The 17,695-nt window shown below is 36.1% G+C and overlaps 9 protein-coding genes across 9 annotated transcripts; 6 read left to right on the forward strand and 3 right to left on the reverse strand.

The window, feature by feature from the left end:
* Window positions 1–86: 86 nt before the first annotated feature.
* Window positions 87–2,597, forward strand: HYPBUDRAFT_158032 (tRNA splicing endonuclease subunit; the record flags this gene model as incomplete). The annotated part of the gene is made up of 2 exons (XM_020222338.1): window positions 87–1,484; window positions 2,559–2,597. The coding sequence occupies 2 exons, from the start codon at window positions 87–89 to the stop codon at window positions 2,595–2,597; spliced, it is 1,437 nt and encodes a 478-aa protein (XP_020075028.1).
* Window positions 2,598–3,165: 568 nt separating this feature from the next.
* HYPBUDRAFT_153535 (RNA-binding protein) lies at window positions 3,166–4,649 on the reverse strand. The gene has a single exon (XM_020221598.1). It carries the CDS (start codon window positions 4,592–4,594, stop codon window positions 3,374–3,376), a length of 1,221 nt encoding a protein of 406 aa, XP_020075029.1. The 5' UTR covers window positions 4,595–4,649; the 3' UTR covers window positions 3,166–3,373.
* A 111-nt stretch (window positions 4,650–4,760) lies between these two features.
* On the forward strand, window positions 4,761–6,113 carry HYPBUDRAFT_112074 (uncharacterized protein; the record flags this gene model as incomplete). The annotated part of the gene is made up of 1 exon (XM_020218881.1): window positions 4,761–6,113. One exon carries the CDS (start codon window positions 4,761–4,763, stop codon window positions 6,111–6,113), a length of 1,353 nt encoding a protein of 450 aa, XP_020075030.1.
* Window positions 6,114–6,414: 301 nt separating this feature from the next.
* On the forward strand, window positions 6,415–8,004 carry HYPBUDRAFT_149750 (uncharacterized protein; the record flags this gene model as incomplete). The annotated part of the gene is made up of 1 exon (XM_020220228.1): window positions 6,415–8,004. One exon carries the CDS (start codon window positions 6,415–6,417, stop codon window positions 8,002–8,004), a length of 1,590 nt encoding a protein of 529 aa, XP_020075031.1.
* A 154-nt stretch (window positions 8,005–8,158) lies between these two features.
* Window positions 8,159–8,494, forward strand: HYPBUDRAFT_112647 (uncharacterized protein; the record flags this gene model as incomplete). Its single annotated transcript, XM_020218922.1, has 1 exon — window positions 8,159–8,494. One exon carries the CDS (start codon window positions 8,159–8,161, stop codon window positions 8,492–8,494), a length of 336 nt encoding a protein of 111 aa, XP_020075032.1.
* Window positions 8,495–8,528: 34 nt separating this feature from the next.
* On the reverse strand, window positions 8,529–10,964 carry HYPBUDRAFT_141996 (putative ferric-chelate reductase; the record flags this gene model as incomplete). The annotated part of the gene is made up of 2 exons (XM_020219804.1): window positions 9,210–10,964; window positions 8,529–9,143 (listed from the first exon to the last, which is right to left on the reverse strand). Exons 1-2 carry the CDS (start codon window positions 10,820–10,822, stop codon window positions 8,531–8,533), a joined length of 2,226 nt encoding a protein of 741 aa, XP_020075033.1. The 5' UTR covers window positions 10,823–10,964.
* Window positions 10,965–12,678: 1,714 nt separating this feature from the next.
* TVP18 (Tvp18p) lies at window positions 12,679–13,529 on the reverse strand. The gene has a single exon (XM_020221599.1). It carries the CDS (start codon window positions 13,499–13,501, stop codon window positions 12,989–12,991), a length of 513 nt encoding a protein of 170 aa, XP_020075034.1. The 5' UTR covers window positions 13,502–13,529; the 3' UTR covers window positions 12,679–12,988.
* Window positions 13,530–13,698: 169 nt separating this feature from the next.
* HYPBUDRAFT_153541 (uncharacterized protein) lies at window positions 13,699–15,048 on the forward strand. The gene has a single exon (XM_020221600.1). The coding sequence runs from the start codon at window positions 13,759–13,761 to the stop codon at window positions 15,001–15,003; it is 1,245 nt and encodes a 414-aa protein (XP_020075035.1). The 5' UTR covers window positions 13,699–13,758; the 3' UTR covers window positions 15,004–15,048.
* A 206-nt stretch (window positions 15,049–15,254) lies between these two features.
* On the forward strand, window positions 15,255–17,606 carry HYPBUDRAFT_153542 (uncharacterized protein). Its single transcript, XM_020221601.1, has one exon. It carries the CDS (start codon window positions 15,524–15,526, stop codon window positions 17,501–17,503), a length of 1,980 nt encoding a protein of 659 aa, XP_020075036.1. The 5' UTR covers window positions 15,255–15,523; the 3' UTR covers window positions 17,504–17,606.
* The last annotated feature ends 89 nt before the right edge of the window (window positions 17,607–17,695 follow it).

The raw sequence follows: 17,695 nt of genomic DNA on the forward strand, positions 1-17,695 counted from the left end.
TGTGCTGCGACCTTCAATGAGAGAAAAAAAAATATGAAGCTGCTCCAAGTATTGATTCGATCACATATTCACGAACAGAATTCAGTATGGAAGAGATAGACGATGAGGCCCAGATAGTCCATTCTGGTGACTTGAAGGTGAATACGGTTTCTGCAACAGCGGGGCCAGAGCAGGAGGAAGAAGAAGAAAACATCCAGGATTGGAAAGCCTTTAACAAGCAGGTTGCTAGATCTGCTGCTTCACTGGCACCTAGTTCTGAAGCCATACCCGCAAGGGGTGAGAAGGACTTCGAGCCTGACGGGACTACTGTTCAGAATTCTTTGCTTGACGAATCAAGAAACGAAATGTATGCTGCATTGCTGGGGTTGAGAGGCCATCCTTTGAAATCAACTGTTACAGCCGTATGGATTCCTAGCGAAGGTAAAGCCCTTATTCTTCATGCTAAGGGTAATTTTTTCAAAGACATAGGGAAACCGGTTCATATCCCTTTAATAAAGAAGGCACAGGGGGTGTGGCTAAGTCCAGTGGAGACAGTGTACCTAGTCGAAAGAGGATCGGTGATTTGCTACTTGAGCAACGATGAATTCGAGAACTACTTGAAAATAGGTGGTGACGAGGGGTTTGACTATAGAAATCGGTTGCGTCAACTCACCCTAAGTCATGTTTACTCACTTGCATTCTGTGTGGATGGTGATTTAATAGATAAGTATCAAGTATATTCGTATTTGAAAAGATCGGGTTATATCGTCCAAGATTTCAGACTAATTACCCCGGAACAAAGCCAGTCATTAGCTTTATTGCATAATAAAAAACGGGACTTATTTCCTCTTGGACAGCATCTTATCAGAAGGTTATGTGGTTTTTTTTCTTTCCCAATTTTCAATAAGTTAGCTTCTGCAGCATATTCTATTTGTCGTCATTTTCAACCTAGTCATTTTTTCAGCTATACTTCACTTTTCAAATCATTGCAGTTCATTCCGTCATACTCTACTTATGATACATTAAAGCCAGAACTCTATCCCAACCTTACTACGGACTATAAATTAGCATACAATGTTTGGAAACCAATGCAAGGTTTTTCTAAGAAAAACCCACCTCCACCGGACTTTCAAGTTTGTATAATAAACACCGGTCAGAATCATTTATTCCCCACGCTTCAAGATATCCAATGTCTCTTCAACCAAATCAATCATACATTCCCATCCCAAAATAATGACGAAGGGAAAAAATCAAAAGAAGATAAACCAAAAAAGACTAGCTCTTCTCAACCAACAAAAAGAGAAATTAAGCAACAACGCCAAAAGGAAAGAGCTGCAAAATTGGACCCAAAGATCCAGAAAAGAAATGAATATTTGAAACAACGTGATCACCACTTAAAAAATGGTCTGAACGGCCGTACATTAATGTTGGCCGTGATAGATAACGGAGTAATAAGTTTTAACAAATTGAGTGAAGCCGACTTCACCTTGAATAATGATCTGACGGTTTCAAACCTCAATGACTTGGCCCCTGAAAGATATGGATTACATGGTACAATGTATCTTGAAAAAATATAAAATTATTTATTTAGTGTATATATATATAATCAATCGTCATCTCTCATGAATTTTTGATTGGTAAATCATTTATTATCTTAATAAAATTCTCGTCTTTGTCTTTCTTATTTGATCGTTTCATTTCATTCATTTGATTATGAACTTCGATATCACCCACTATATTTTTAAATAGGTTACTTTTGAAATTTATATTCTCTTTTCTCTTTAAACCTTTGGTTTCTATACTATGCCAAAGCGCTTTATGTTTTTGCATCCTGACTTGCTCAATACAATTGCGAAAGTGTTTTAAAGCCAAGTGTAATTCATTATTCAAATACTCTTCGTCAAATCGTTTTATATAGTCATTGATAAAGGAAGAGGCCCATTGATCGACTTCTTTAGGTTTGTTACGGTAAAGGACACCAAAATATCTATCAAAGTATCCCGTCAACTCGGCAATTATAACTTGATCATCATTTAAATCACCTTCAAATTCAGAAAGTGCACCTTTGTAATCGTTAGAGTAAATCAAACGGTCAGGCAATCGACTCTTGGATGCTATTATACACTTTACAGTGTCAACCATTATTTCTTCAGAGTCTTCTATAAAGCCCTTGATCTTTTTATGTTCTTCTGGTTCACTTATAAGTTGCATTTTTTTCTTGATCATCACTTTAAATATTATTGAGCCTTCTAATTGGCTCGAATAGATCAAACTTTTCAACATGCCAGCATTTAACGTTTTACTTTTGATAATTTTTATCCATCTTTTTAAAACACCCGTATCACTCAGTATGAAGGGTAACAAATTTAGTTGGTAAGAAGGAGAAGTTGGAAATTGGAAGTTTAGTATTAAAGAATTGATTACCTCATTGTCATAGACTAAAGGTATTTTCAATGGAGGCAACTTATAGTCAAACTTATTTGAATAATTAGAAAATTTATGATTTATCAATGGCAATCGTCTAAGATCCTTCTTGACCTTTCTATAACAAAGACTATCATGTTCTATGAAATACTTAGTCAAGGTTTGAAATAAGTTTAGTCTTCCATTCAAACTAAGCTCTGGGTTGCTCAAAAATGACCCATTTTCCAATCTTACTCTCTCCGTAAATCTTTCTCTATATTTCTGCCAATAAGAATTATATAATGTAAAAGTGTTCCTAGAATCATTCTGCCAAAATTGTGGATTCCTTGCCACTATCTCTTTATCATTCAAATATTTTACAACATTCCATTTCAAAATATCTGTACCTAGATTTGTTGAGAACTTATTCGAGTATCTCAAAGATTCATTAAGTTCAGAATCTTCGAATGGTAGGTAATAGTAATTATCTCTATCTTCATCGTCAGTTTTATACGTTTCAACATCTTCTAATATCCCCAAAATTCTATGCATATGTCCAATTGAAGTTGAATTGAATGATTGAAAGGATTTTGTTAAATCTACTTGTTCGTCATCTTTACTGGAGTAATATCTCTTCACGTTGTATGGAATCACTTGTCGTGCCCTTCCTTTAGTGCACGTCCTTAACATTGGTAGAGGCTTTCAACAAGTAGTTAACATTAATGATGAATTGATTTAAAAAAAGCGTGAGAATTCTACTTTTGACTTGCAAAACTAATTTTTCAAGCGATATATTTTTGTAAGTTGATATTATACATAGGTTTAAAGTATATACATGACTATAACTTAGGAACTAATGTTCTTCGATAACAGAAGGTCTTTCCGTGTGCTGGAGTGTGGTCATTTGGTGCCCTCGTAAAGATGTAGACTACGATCTGTCAATGGGTTTGAGTCATTCATACTAGGTAGACTACTTAAGATCTGTAGAGCATCAGTTTTTTTCTTCTTCTCTTTTCATAATCTTTGGTTTTCTCGGAGTGTTCTCATCGATTGGCTTCTTGGGGTCCGGTGATGAATTTGGCTTCTTTTTCCTCAAAGGAGGTTTTGCGGAGTTTGAAGAGTTTGGTCTTGACGGTTCACGAGAAGATGAAGATGATGAACTAGCTGATTTTTCATTGCTAGATCTATTCCTTGGTTTGCGGTCATTACTTTTCCTGTCATTGGATTTTTCGTTTGGTCTTGAGCTTTCTTTTGGTTTATCGCCTGGTTTTTCAGTTGGTATTGGACTTTCCCTTGATTTTGACTTTTCTTTTGATCTATTTTTTGAATTGTCTTTCTGTTTATCTTTTGGCTTATCCTTTGGTCTTTCTTTCGGCTTCTCGCTTGATTTAGGTCTGTCCTTTAACTTATCCTTAGACTTGGGCTTATCTTTTAGATCATCTTTTGTGTCTCTTGGTTTATCTTTAGTCGAGTCTCTTTGTTTCTCTTTTTTTGAACCTTTTGGTTTCTCCTTTGCTAAATTCTTGAGTTTCTCTTTGAAGATTTGATCCCTGTCACTTCCCTTTTCTGTTCCTCTTGGATTGGCTAATTTATCTTTCTTATCTTTCTCTATTCTTTTTTTCTTTTCTTCGTCTCTCTTCTGTTTTCTTTTCTTCTTCTTTTCTTTCTTTTTCAAGTCATAGATAACATTTAGTAAATCGAATTGTTTATTTTCCTTCTTCAATTCCAAAAACTGTTGGAAATAAACATTATTATCCAAATTAATTGTACTGGTTAGAGGTCTCGGTCTAGTATTGAGCGGTTCCAACTTATTGAACAACGCTTTCTCTATAGTAGGTATCAATGAATCATTAGTTTCTGTTTCTTTGAATGACTTACCTTTCAATTCTCTTGTAACTGAATCAGCCCAGGATTGATTGGAAACACCCAAATAGGCTCTGGAAAAATTAGGGGGTTCGTAGGGAGAAATTGGATACGACCCTTTCACATAGTATTTATGGAATATCTGATTGGATGTAGTGGGGGACAAGTGATTTGAAAGTTGATTATAAAAATCTTCTTCCAGCAAATTTGAAGGTAATAGACGGACTACTAATTTGACATATCGGCCAAAAGATCCCAGATCCGCTGATGATCCCGACGAATTAGGTGGAGTCGAGACCGCAGGTCTTGACCTTGATGGCGGACGTCTCGCTGGAGCCACTGAAGCCATGGTTGTTTGTAGAAGACTGACTTATCAAGCAAGGAATAATGCTAACTAACTGAAAAACAAAAAATTGCACTGAAGAAAACAAAAAGAAAAAATTTTTGAAAAATAAAAAAGAATCTATGGAACTTGAAAAGAGGTTCTGTTTTACCATCTATCAAAGATCAAGACTATGAATGAAGCTGAAAGCCTACTCGGCCATTTGGAGAATGTGTTGAAGAACAACCAGTACAAGCAATTAAGTGGAATACTTAATGTGAATCCACAATATAATCCATATATAGTCAAACTCTATAATTCGGCGAGTATTCCGAAAAAACATCTTGATTCGATGGTGGAGATGCATAAATACTTCGGAGGAGACTGGGGTGCCTTTAACGAGGTTGTGATATCGTTTATCCAATTGAGTCAGGAGATGAATCCTTGGTCCGCCGTGGAATCGTTTGATTTATATACAAAGTACTTGAATGATTTGGCGGTTGCCTTTAGTAATAGTAAACGAGGAGGAATAATTGTTGATTTATTGAAGAGTTCAGTTGAAGAAATACTCCCACTTGCAACCAAGTTGGATATCCAGTTGTACTATAAAGAAGATTGTCGACAACCCCGGTTAACTTATATTGCGACCATTTTATTAAAAGTGTTCAATAACATTCGAAGTCAAGCAGGCGAAGAAGACCAACAACTGAAATTGAAGAAAACGATCTTGTTATTCATGGGGAACAAACTATGCCAGGTATATTTCAAGATTGGTAATCCATTGCTCTGTCGAAATGTGTTTAGTAATATGAATAATGCTAATTTACAATTTAGTTATTTCCCACCTGATCAACAAGTCACCTACAGATACTATTTAGGGAGGTTTTATTTTATTAAAAACCAATTCATCGATAGCTATCAGCATTTCGAATGGTGTTTGAATAAAATGGTTCATATGCAAAATCACAAAAATATTACTCAACTATTAAAATACTGGATCCCGGCGGGAATAATGTTAGGTAAATTCATGAACTTAACCCAAATCAATCTGGTTTTCTATAATGGACAAGGACCCGCCTTCTTATCAGTGTACCAAAAGATCAGCGACTCTATCAAACAAGGTAACTTCCAGCTTTTCTACAGCTTACTTGATGAAAATTATTCTTTTCTAAAACAAAATCAGCTTCTTGTTGCCTTAAGCTCTAAATGCAACTTATTAATCTTGCGGAACCTCATCAAAAAAGTATGGATAATCACCGGCCGCCAGCCCAAACTAAACTTCGATGACATCAAGCTTGCATTACAACTCCTGATTGCAAACTCCAATAAAGTACTAATGTACCTTGACCAAGACCAGACCATCGAAAACATCTTTGTCAGTCTCATTGATCAGAACTTGGTCAAGGGCAAGCTTTTCCCGCGTCTCCGCGTGGTGCTGTTGAGTAAGATCAACGTCTTCCCAACCGTCAGTGAAATCAACTTTGTCAAGTTTGGCCACGGTCAAGAAGGACGCTTGAGCAGTGGTGATAAGTGGATGGCGGCCTAGGTCGCGTGCTTAGGTAACCGTCCAATGCTTATGTCAGCTTATGGCAGTCCGTTGCTTATGTAATTCTGCGACGTGCTTACGTAACGACGCGACCTGTCTGAGTTTGAGCGCAAAAAGAAACGGAGGGGAAGCTTCGTGACGGTTCCATACTTCCGGAAAATCATAAGAGGCATTTTGTTTGACTGTGGATTCGCAATCACTCATTCAAAAGAAACGACCGCAAAATATAGGTGGATGCTATATAAAGGGAAGCTTTGAACTTTATATTGGGGATTGTCAAATTTGACTTGGTACTACAGAAATGACATTAACAGAGCTTCCATTTAACATCCTTGACGGGATAATATCGGTTACGCCCCAAGAAGACTTGACTAGGTTATCGCAAACGAATAAATGCTTCCGGTTTAAGATTAACCAAAGTCTTTATAGGAAGATCTTGATAACAAATGAAGAGAATGTGCATCATGATGAGTATACGGTTATTCCGGTTGGTAAGTTGGATAAGTTTGCTGCCAGTTTGAATTCGTTTAATTTTGGGTTTATTCATTCGATATATTTTCAAGTGAATCTGACATTAGAGGTGAATGATTATCAGGGATTTTATGATAAGATATGTCAATTATGGAATGAACAAGCTGATCATAAGATCTATTTGTTTAATTTTGATTGTGCAAACTTGCGTCATTATCAACTGTTTAATGCATTGCTATCATCCAATTTAACCTATATTGAGGATACTGGAGAGTCAAAATTGGCCAATTTGAAGATTAATAATTTGCAAAATTGGATTGTTCATGATATGAATGAATTCATCAGTTTACCTTTTAATCCTAATTTGAGACATTTGGATATTGTGATTGATCGCTCGTTGAGCTTTTTATCGAATCCTTTGCAATCGATTATTGATTCGGGAAACACCATTCGCAATTTGGTTAACGTTGAAAGCTTGAATCTTGATAGTCCTTCCAGTGTACAGTTTCTTGTTCAACTTTATAAAGAGTGTCCCTTTGCCATGGACAATTTGACCAGTTTGTCCTTGACTAGTTCTCATAATTACCGCCATCCAAAATTAGACTATCAAGAGTTATCCAAGTTTATAAATTTTAATGCATTAACGGATTTTGAATTGAAGGTTAACTGCAATCATACCGATTGTCAATGCATAACTAATTTTTTCAATAACTGGTTTTCTGCTTCTCAAAAGATTAATTTGAAGAAATTGGTTCTTTTAAATTATAAATCAGTTTTACTTCCAAATAACATCAACCAATTCAATCAAGTACTCCGATACTTTATCTTTAATTCGAAATTAGAATCGTTAAATGAATTAGTAATCAATGTTAATGATTTTACCAAACCCCTAAACTCAACAGTTCAATTTGATTTGAAAATGATGATTGACAAATTGCCTCATTTATCTAACTTATCTAAGCTAGTTATTCCGGATTTTTTCAACCGTCATTTGAAACAAATTAAGCCTTTTATATCGCATTTCACTAAAGATCTCGATGATAAACCAATCTTGGATCTTCTTTTGAATCATTGTCATTGTGACAATTGCCAAGTGACTAGATTTAATTTCAAACATTTGGCTCAAAAAGGTTACAACGATAATCATAACTACTCAATTACAGAATGTCCTATGGGGATTTCAAACAATGTCAATGTTAATGATAAATCAACTCAAGAATTCTTTAATTACATTATCATCAATTTGAAAAATGAATTTGCATCCACTAGCTACTTACGAAAAAATTTCTACCACTGCAAATCTTCCTTCACCGAAAACTTTATTCAATTAATAAACCATGGGATAATGGGTGACTTATTCAAATTCATCAATACTAAAAATGATGACTTGCATTGCAACTTTGGTGGTATCAGTGTATAATTTATAGATTTTTATGAAAAGTTACGATTTAGTCTAATATTTTAGTTTGTAGACCTTTGAAAGTCTGTTGAGCAGTTTTTTTTTTTTGCGCAAGAGCTACTTCTTTTTTCATCCTTTACCGAAGTTAGGACTATCAGAATAACCATTGCGGATCATGATTCAACCGGCATTTGCTACGAGAGAAGAACGCCAGCAGAACCTTAACACTCAAATGTGGCATGCTGCGGCCATTGGACTGCTCCGGGGGTCTTTAATTGCTCTAGTTAGTGGATACTATTTCAATTATCGGTATAACTATGCTCATAATACAAAGTTTTTCAAAACTCCGTATAAAGTCTTGTATTTTGTTACTTGGAATATCGTTGGAATCATATTCACAACGGATAATGCAAAGATTAGATTGGGTAGACAAATGGCTATGGAAGAAGATTTAAGACGGAATCTTTACGTTCAAGAAGAACTAGATAATTGGGGGAAACCAAATAAATGAACTAATGATATTAATATATATTCAATATATAACTATTTAAACGTAAAAAGCTTCCTCATGGAATTTTAATCCATTTTCACTTGCCCATAATTTTACATTATTTACTAACCCAGATGGTCCAGCAGAAATGACCCATGCTTTACTAGCATCAGGAGTTAGTTTATCTTCATGTACATTACCTCTAGGTAAATCTCGGCAGCAAAACGTGTTACCAGACGAATCGGCCTTAGGTCCAGAACATTGAGTGAAAATATCATCCTCATTGACACACCAATTGAAGTATCGATAGTTCAATCTAGGACGTCCTTTATAAATACGATGAGTTAACCTTAATTTGGTAACCGTCTCCTTGAATTGTTCAATTTGTAAATTATTTGATGATTTGATATTACTAAGACTTGGTAAAAATGCTTCATTGGTTAAGGAGGATGCTTGGGTTTTCGGTGACTGTGGTTCCTGGTAGATGTCTTCTTGGTTTTCTTGATCTTCTTCGATAATATCATTCTCTGCTTCATTCCTTTGATTCAAAATTAGTTGTGGCACATTACAATCAAGGTCCGTTATACATTCACTTTCGTTATCGCTTTGTTCTTCATCTCCGTTATCGATCGAAATGTCAACGTTTTCATTTTCATTTTCATGACGTAAACTATGGTGTTTTGCTGATTCAAGATCAACATAATCTTTATAATTTTTAGAATTGGAGCTACTTGACGTGTCGTCGATTTCACTAGCTTGCTGATCATTGATTAATGGATCCAATTCGCTGGCTTGATTTTCCAAGTCAGGGTCCATACGATCCAATGTCTCGGTATTGTTTTCAGTCGAACCATAACCATTATTAGAAATCAAGTTAAAGTCACCAGTGACAAAAATCTCAAAATCGTCATCATGAATAAAACCATCAAAATATTTCAAGATTGAAATATCTCTAAAATCTTTAATGACCCAAACTATTTTAGTTCTAACTCCGTGATAATTCATGACCCTTAAAATCGGAAGTGCAAATGATATAGCCGATCCTCCAACTACGATTAATATTTTTTTGGCATTAATTGCTAATTTAGAAATTGAAAACTGGGAATTCTTACTAACTTTTGATTTGATAAATAATAAATGAGGATCAAATGTACCATAAACAATATATTTATGATAATTCTTAACTTGAAAGTTTGATTTTCTTAATATAAGTTTTTGATAAGTATCCTGGGGTAGGGAAACCAATGTATATGGATGATAATTAGGGATTATTTGTTTATATAAGCGTACTAAGTAATTTGGATGATACTCTGTTAATCTTATATGAGCACCAGGGTTTATTGCTTTATTTGAAATAAGGTAATTTGGGAACTCTATATAAGCCAAATTAGGTGAGACATCAGTAACTTTGAAATCATACTTTGACAGAGTTGTCTTGGATAATTTTAATCTGTAAAATATTTGACCAAATAGAATCGATAAGTTTATCAATGTATAAAAAGTCGCTTTCTTGGGTCTCACATGAAACTGTAGACAAATAACCACAATCCATGTCCAACAATAATGATTTAAAAAGAATAATTTATAATGAGGGTTTCTCATTTTCAGTATTGAAGTTATTATAATGAAAAGGAATCCAGTTAGCGCAGCCCAACCGTACAAGTTTTCAGTTTTCCAAGCTTTAGCCCAAGTGCCATTTTTTTGGAAAAACCCACAATAAGCTATAGTATGAAGAATCGATTGTAAGATTATAATCCGAGATAGCCACTTATGTATAGGAAGCAAACCCAAATATAAGGTATGAGGTAATGGCGAAGGTCTCAATGACAAGAATAGTATTGTTGGTAAGCAATTATTAGCAATGCGTCCCAAACGTTTTGCAATGAAGATCAAATCTCCATGGTACGACTCACTTAGCGTTAAGATTGTAAGCAAGATGGACCAAAATCCAATGTTGTTGAGACTCGGAGAGTTATAGTATAATAAGTAAACCCATTTTTTTGAACTGATGGCAAATTTTTTCTTCAACGTTAAATTTCGAATATCTTCCTCTCTATTAGTATCTGATTCGTCTTCTTGGTCTTTTTCTTCACCTCTGATCACTTTATTCAAATACAGGTTGACTATTTTAAGCAATGGGATCTTCCCGGAAACCGTATAACCTTTTGAAAGAAGTAAATTTTTAACTGGAATGATCAACAAAAATACAATAAGTATCCAATTGATGACAGCACTATACTTATCGGTAGTTTGCTGCCTGAGCTGAGAATATTCTTTGGATTTTCCAATGGGATAGTGGAAGAGATTTGTGATGATAGTGCTATTGATATTACCGTTTTCAAACCACATAATGAAAAGTTTTTTTTTTTATCTATTTGATCAGTAAGCCAAACTGAGTTAAAATCAGAATGAGCATCAAGGGATAAGTCGAGCCCAAGTACACTGCCGAGCTGAACGGGTGATCTCAGTTATCTGCTGGGGTATAGCACGCTTGTCTGAAGAGGATGAAGTAAAAAAATAGCTTCGAATTGGTACGGCTCTCCTATTTTTAGTTAATTTGATCTCAGTTATAGAAAAACTGATGAAAAAGATAACTTTTTTTTTTTGGCACAGGCACCGTACGAACTACAATTAATGATGATTGGCCAACTACTGGAGATTACACTGAGTATATTAGGCTCATGGGTAGTATTACAGTATATAAATACTTAAGTTTGAAAAAAAAAAAAAAAAACACCAATACCAGGCACCATACTATGCACATAAAATGAAAAAGGTCTATAAAGGTCTAGTATAACATATTCATGTTCTTTTTCTGTTTCTTTGACTTGCTGCTCTTCTCTATCATGCCGGACCTTGTAGGTTTACTAGGTTTGGAAGCGGTCAGGTTGTTCGTGATGTAGCCAGATCGATTAGGCTGATGCAGAGACTTTTGATTTGGGCCGGAAGGAAATGCGTATTTGGTAGGGTTACTGTAATTTTTTTGGGAGTTATTTCTATTATTTGAATGATCAAGGTATCCTGACCTTGAAGGATTTGGTTGTTGTTTATTGTAACCATTGCCAAACCCGTTATTATAATCATAACGATTATTATTATTATTATTATAATCGCGAGAACGTTTACCATAATTGCGAGGTTCAGGTTGGATCTTATTATTGTTTTGGTATAATCTAATTGGAGGTGGTCCATTATAAGATTTAAAATCAGAATAATGATTTCTTTTAGATTCTTTAATTCTTCTGAAGTATAAATCTCTTAAATGACGGGGTAAGTTATCACCAGTGAACGCACTCCCACATGAATTTGGCACTCTCGAGCTTCTCATTTGCGGGCATTCATCTCCATAATGAGTATTATCACCACAGTTATAACAATAAATGATTGGTAATACCGTACTATTTTGTTCTTCTATTGAGGTAGGTAATGTAATATATGATCTCCAAATTGTTGGACAAGTGTCATCGCCATGACTGAAACTATCACAGGCTTTACAGTATTGCTTTTTCTTAACCTTATTAGTACAGTTAACTGCAATATGGCCCTTTAATCCACATCGGGAACATATCATAGTAGTTGGACATTGAGTTTCGTAATGGTCTCCAACAACACCACATTTATGACACACAACCGTTTTACATTTCAGTCTAATATGCCCTCTTCTATGACAATTCCCACATAACGGTCCTAGACTTTGTAAATTGTTAATTGTAGTTCCAGAACTTGGATCAGTAACCCCAAAATATCTTCCTTCTCCCCTTAATTCAATCAACTCGTCGGCGTTATCATTCACTTGGTCCAACGAAAGCGACGTCACCTCGTTAGGGTTGCTGTTTTCGTCCTTATTCTCCTTTTTGTTCTTTTCTTTATCTTCTAGCTTACTAGGTCTGTTCGGGAGATGAGATGAGCCGTTGGTGGTTCCTCCACCGGGACGGTACGACTCGTACTCTTGGTTCGACACATTCATGGGCAGCGTGTCCTCCACAAAGGGTAGTATATCTGACATTTTCTATTCGTCAACCCCGTTCTTCTGTTAGCTTATTCTTCTTTGTAAAGCTGCTAAGTTCTTAACTGAAGAAGCATCGAAAGAAAAAAAAAACAAAAAGAAAAAATAGTAAATATAAACCCGTACACCTTTATGGTTTACCCACTACCCACTAGTTATTTGCATACTTAAGATGTCGTATAGAATATCTTATAGTGGTAGAATATCTTATAGTGGTAGAATATCTTATAGTGCTAATTTATATGTTATAGTGGTAAGTTATACTCATAAGCTATGGGATAGCCTCACACACAATGGCATTGGTTGTTTTAGTTAACTGTATATCCGGACACACCCATGCACCACGAGTATTTGGTAAGGGACTAAACTACAACTGATAAGCCCTGAATAGGACCGACCCTGACCCAGCAGTTGGATACAGAAGAGAAGATATATTTTTAAATAAGGGATTTTGTAAGAAGAAGAAGAAAACGTTCACTCATGTGGAATTGAATGGTAGAATGTAGGACTTATAAAACATTTCTGACAACATGTTCACCGACTTGACCTTGTATAGAGTCACTTGGACCAGCAACTTGGAAAGAGGATTTCATGTATTCTTGATGTTTAACCGCAGCCAATAAGTAACAGGCACTGGCCAATAAGAAGAACACGGCCACCACAATCAAACTGGTTGCTTGAATGGTTAAACTCAACCATTGAATCACACTCATTAAAAGATAGAATCCACAACGAGGCCAGTTTTCGTCAAAGTTACGAATAAACTCGGTGAATTTATCAGTCAATGGACAGATCTTCAATAAAAATGGAATTTCAACGAAAACAACAATTAATCCTTGTACAATACATATAATTGAGAAGATAATCACAAGCGAAGCATGGAAGATATTGGCAACCCCCAAAGCTATACATAAAAAGATGGTTAATAACCCAATCCATTGACCATAAAGTGAAAAATTCTTTTTCTTAAAATCTGACAGAAGTCCTCCAAAAACATTGGACATAACTGATTGGAAATTCATGGCAATCTTTTCTGTTTGTATTTGTTAAATCGACTTTTCAATTGATATCCAATTGGTTAATTGCAAATAGGTTTATCGTGGTAAACGTGTAAACAAAAAGTTAATATCTTTAAAACAAGCAAAAAAACAAAATTCCTCCTGATCGTTTTTTATGTCTTTTAATTTTTGTTAATGCCACTAACAAATTATAAAAAACGCTAACAAAAAAATTTTCAGGGAAGAGATTTTGCAAGCATTAGCGATAGATTAATAGAAATATGGGAAGAGAAACCGTGGTGGCACTTGTCGGGAAGCCGTCGAGTGGGAAGAGTACCACCTTGAACTCGTTGACTTCTGCACAGGCGAAAGTTGGGGCATTTCCCTTCACTACAATTGAGCCAAATAAGGCTAGTGGATTTCTTGAAGTTGAATGTGCTTGTTCAAGATTTGGTAAATCTGAATCCTGTAAACCTAATTACGGGTACTGTCGAGGAGGGAAACGAGGAGTGCCAATCATGTTATTAGACGTTGCTGGATTGGTTCCTAATGCTCATTTAGGTCGAGGTTTGGGTAATAAATTTTTAAGTGATTTAACCGAAGCAGATTGTTTAATTCATATTGTTGATGTGAGTGGTACCACTGACGCTGAAGGGAAAGCTACAAGAGGGTATGATCCTCTCAACGATATAGAATGGTTACAAGACGAAATATTCCATTGGATTTTGGGGAATTTAATGGAAAAATGGGGGTCAGTAGTAAGACGTCATACTTCAACTAAATCAAGTACTTTAGAAACTTTAAGACAACAATTGGGTGGTTATAACGCTAATAAAGAATTGATTGCTCGTGCCTTGGACTTGGTCAACCCTTTACCGCCTTTACAAGAATGGGATAATGCCAAAATCGAAGAAGTGGTTCGTGCTTTTATGGATGTTAAGTTTCCAACCGTATTATCCTTAAATAAAATGGATCATCCTGATTCAGATAAAAACGTTAGTAAAATCATCTTGAAACACCCAAAACTGAGATGTGTCTTAACTTCTTCCATAACTGAAGTTTTCTTAAGAAAATTAGCCAGTCAAAATTATATAAAATATGACCTGGGTACCGAATTCATAGATACCATCGATGATTTGGGTCCAGAAAGTGGTCTTAAACCTTTGGATGATAAAATCCGTAACAGAATTGAAAACATCCGGGATTTGGTTCTCTATCGTTTTGGGTCAACCGGTTTGGTTCAACTTTTACAAGAAGCTGCTAATTTACTAGACTTGGTTCCTGTTTATCCAGTAAGAAATATCAATACCTTCACCGGCGGGTCAGGTGAATACGTTTTCCGTGATTGCGTCTTGATTAAAAAGGGTACTCCCGTCATCTCAGTCGCCCGTAAGATCATGGGTGAAGTTACCATTGCTTCGATTGAAGGGGTTGGTGGAACCAGAGTCGGTGAAGAGGATACCGTTGATGTTGGCAAAAACGATATATTAAGTTTCAAAATCGTCCCTGGTGGTGGTGCCCATTAGTCTTGTAGTTTATAGAAGTTGTATATAATGTATTTTTACGAATTATTCCTTCTGTAGAACTCCTTCCACGTCGTCAATTCACCTACCGTTGTTACCAACAATAACCACCCCTTTTTGACCTTTTTCATCCTTCGTCCAGCTTTCCATATAAAAAGACGTCTTCCGGCATTCTATTCGAAACTCACATTTCATTTTCCATCCTCTGAATACAGTTTATAGTCAATATACATTTCGTAGGTGTATTTATATAAGTTTGATCTGCTTTGGTCCCTGAAAAACTGAAGAAGGAACGAACAAAAAAAAAAAAAAATCAAAAAAAGGATAAAATCAAAACAACTTCTTGCGATAACACACCCATCTTTAGTATCTTTTCATATTGCAAGAACCCCTTTATTGACCCAGGTATTACGTTAGACTGAAAGCTGGACTAGTGAGCCAACCCGCTGTGATTGTTTTTTTGTTTTTCTTTTCATTATATATACTTATAGTTGGGCGCTAAAACACGAAAATCCATTGAATAATGCCATTGGCGGGTAAAGACCATTATAGTATATTGGGGCTTCACCCCAATGCTTCTGATGAAGAAATCAAGAAATCGTTTAAGAAGTTGGCGGTGAAGTATCATCCTGATAAAACTGATGATAAATCCCATCATGAACTCTTTCTCAAAATCAACCAAGCGTATGAAATATTGAAGTCTTCAGATACCCGTACCCGGTATGACGAAGAGAATGGATTTAAATCGAAGCATTCGCCGGTGAACAAAGCATATAATTATGCTCAGCATTTTGCTACTAGCTTTGCCCCTAGAAACCCATTCAAATATGGTGGTGGTGGTGCTAGTTATTACGAATTTTATCGCTCTACGAGAAGGTATTCTGATGGATTAGATTCCGAATCGCGAGAGGAAGAGCTATTAAGAGAATTGGAGAAGAAAAGAGAAAAAGAACGGTTAGCTGCTGCCGCTGCTGCAAGAGCAGCTAGAGAACGAGTCGAACGTGAACAGAGAAGAATGGCTAAAGAAAAGAAGGAAAGAGAAGAGGCTGCTAGAAAACGGGAGAAAGAAGAACAAATGAGACAATTTTGTGAAAAGGAAGCAGAAAGACACGCCAATAAACTTAATGAAAAACTTAAACGTGAAGCTACAAAAAAACATTGGAATGATTCTTACCCTAATTACGAAACTAAGGACTTTGATGAGTTCGACCGTCAGTACCTTAGTTCGAAAGAAGCCAGAATGCGGGAAAGAGCTAGGGCTAGAGAAAACCTATACGCTAATAGCATCCACGATGATCACGATAATGATGATGAAACCCCTAGCAGTGAAGGTGTTGATGAATCGAACCCTATCATTGTGGAAGATAAGTCTGATGATGAAAATGTTTCTGATGATGAGGAGAAATTTCAAAGATACCCTCCTTCAACACCCAACTATCCTTCTTCACCTCCAGCTTATCCGGAAGATGGTATAAACAACGAACATGATAATGATGATGCTAATTCATCGTCAGATTCTTATGCTTCGGCCTCTGCAGACGTTTATCCGAGTCTTGAAAAGGAAAATCTATTTCAAGGAGAATCAAAGAATTCCCAAACTTTTGAGCAACACGCTCACTCTAATGAACCTCCTGGCACTTATCTCAATATGGAAAATGTACAACGTCTTTTCAGTGATACCAGCATGAACCCTCGCCGTAATCACCGGTCTACTTTTTCCAGAAGATCAGTTAGTCCTACAAGAAACCCCCGTCCTCAAAAATTTAGTAATATAAGATCCACTCCATTGAGTAAAACAACGTCGGAAAAATCAAGTACTTCCAAAACTAAAAGAATGAAAATAGATTCTCATTTTGATTACTCCGAGCTACGTCTGACGTTGAATGTTACTGACATCGGTAACGTAGACTTCCAAGATATTTATGAAAGTTTGCCCAAGGGACCTTCAAATAGTAATCGTAAACTTAGTGAATCGGTAACCCAAGGAAATCCTAAGAGACCTAAAGTGGCAGAATATCTGGATGGCACGTCAAAAGCTGAAACCTTATACACCCCCATCAATAAGAACGTTTATCAAGCTCACAATACTGAAACCCCCTCGCCACCTTTGAAATCCCGTAGAGTTCAATTGACAGAATCTGATTTGAACTCGTCAATAAGTTCGTCATCCTTGAAATGCCCTCAACCCCCTCAAGTTCCTAATATATCCAGCTTGACCACAATGGCATGGAATCAATACGTTGCTTCGATGGCTGCCTACGATATACAATTCGCCCAATACAAACAACTCATCATCCAATACCAAACTGAAAGATTTCAAAAAGACCAAGCACTTCGTGATATAATCAACTCCAATGAATCCGCCTTTATGATCCATCAGAATTGCCTTGTACGCGATTTGGACGTCATGACTGACTATACCTATGCTCTTCGTGCTTTTACTACCAGCGTCCAGCAGTACAAGCAAAATTGCAGCTGGGTTGAGTATTCTCAAAAGAAGTAGCTCAACCATGTACATTAGTTTTATTTCACTTTTTTCTGTAAATACCACTCAACTCTCGGTACTAGCTACCGGCTAATGCCTCTAATGATTACGACCTTTCCACTTATAACTAGTTCAACCGTGTAATATGTTCTTACTGTGAAAAACGTTTTTGCAGTTTATTTGCTTCGAGCTAAACCCTGGTGGGCGCGT

This window comes from Hyphopichia burtonii (assembly GCF_001661395.1).
Source record: "Hyphopichia burtonii NRRL Y-1933 unplaced genomic scaffold HYPBUscaffold_6, whole genome shotgun sequence".
Classification (NCBI taxonomy): Eukaryota; Fungi; Ascomycota; class Pichiomycetes; order Serinales; family Debaryomycetaceae; genus Hyphopichia; species Hyphopichia burtonii.

Excerpts from the sequence above, each read along its gene's own strand:
- HYPBUDRAFT_153535 (XM_020221598.1), bottom strand. The coding sequence starts at position 4,594 with ATGGCTTCAGTGGCTCCAGCGAGACGTCCGCCATCAAGGTCAAGACCT.
- TVP18 (XM_020221599.1), bottom strand. The coding sequence starts at position 13,501 with ATGAATTTCCAATCAGTTATGTCCAATGTTTTTGGAGGACTTCTGTCA.
- HYPBUDRAFT_153541 (XM_020221600.1), top strand. The coding sequence starts at position 13,759 with ATGGGAAGAGAAACCGTGGTGGCACTTGTCGGGAAGCCGTCGAGTGGG.
- HYPBUDRAFT_153542 (XM_020221601.1), top strand. The coding sequence starts at position 15,524 with ATGCCATTGGCGGGTAAAGACCATTATAGTATATTGGGGCTTCACCCC.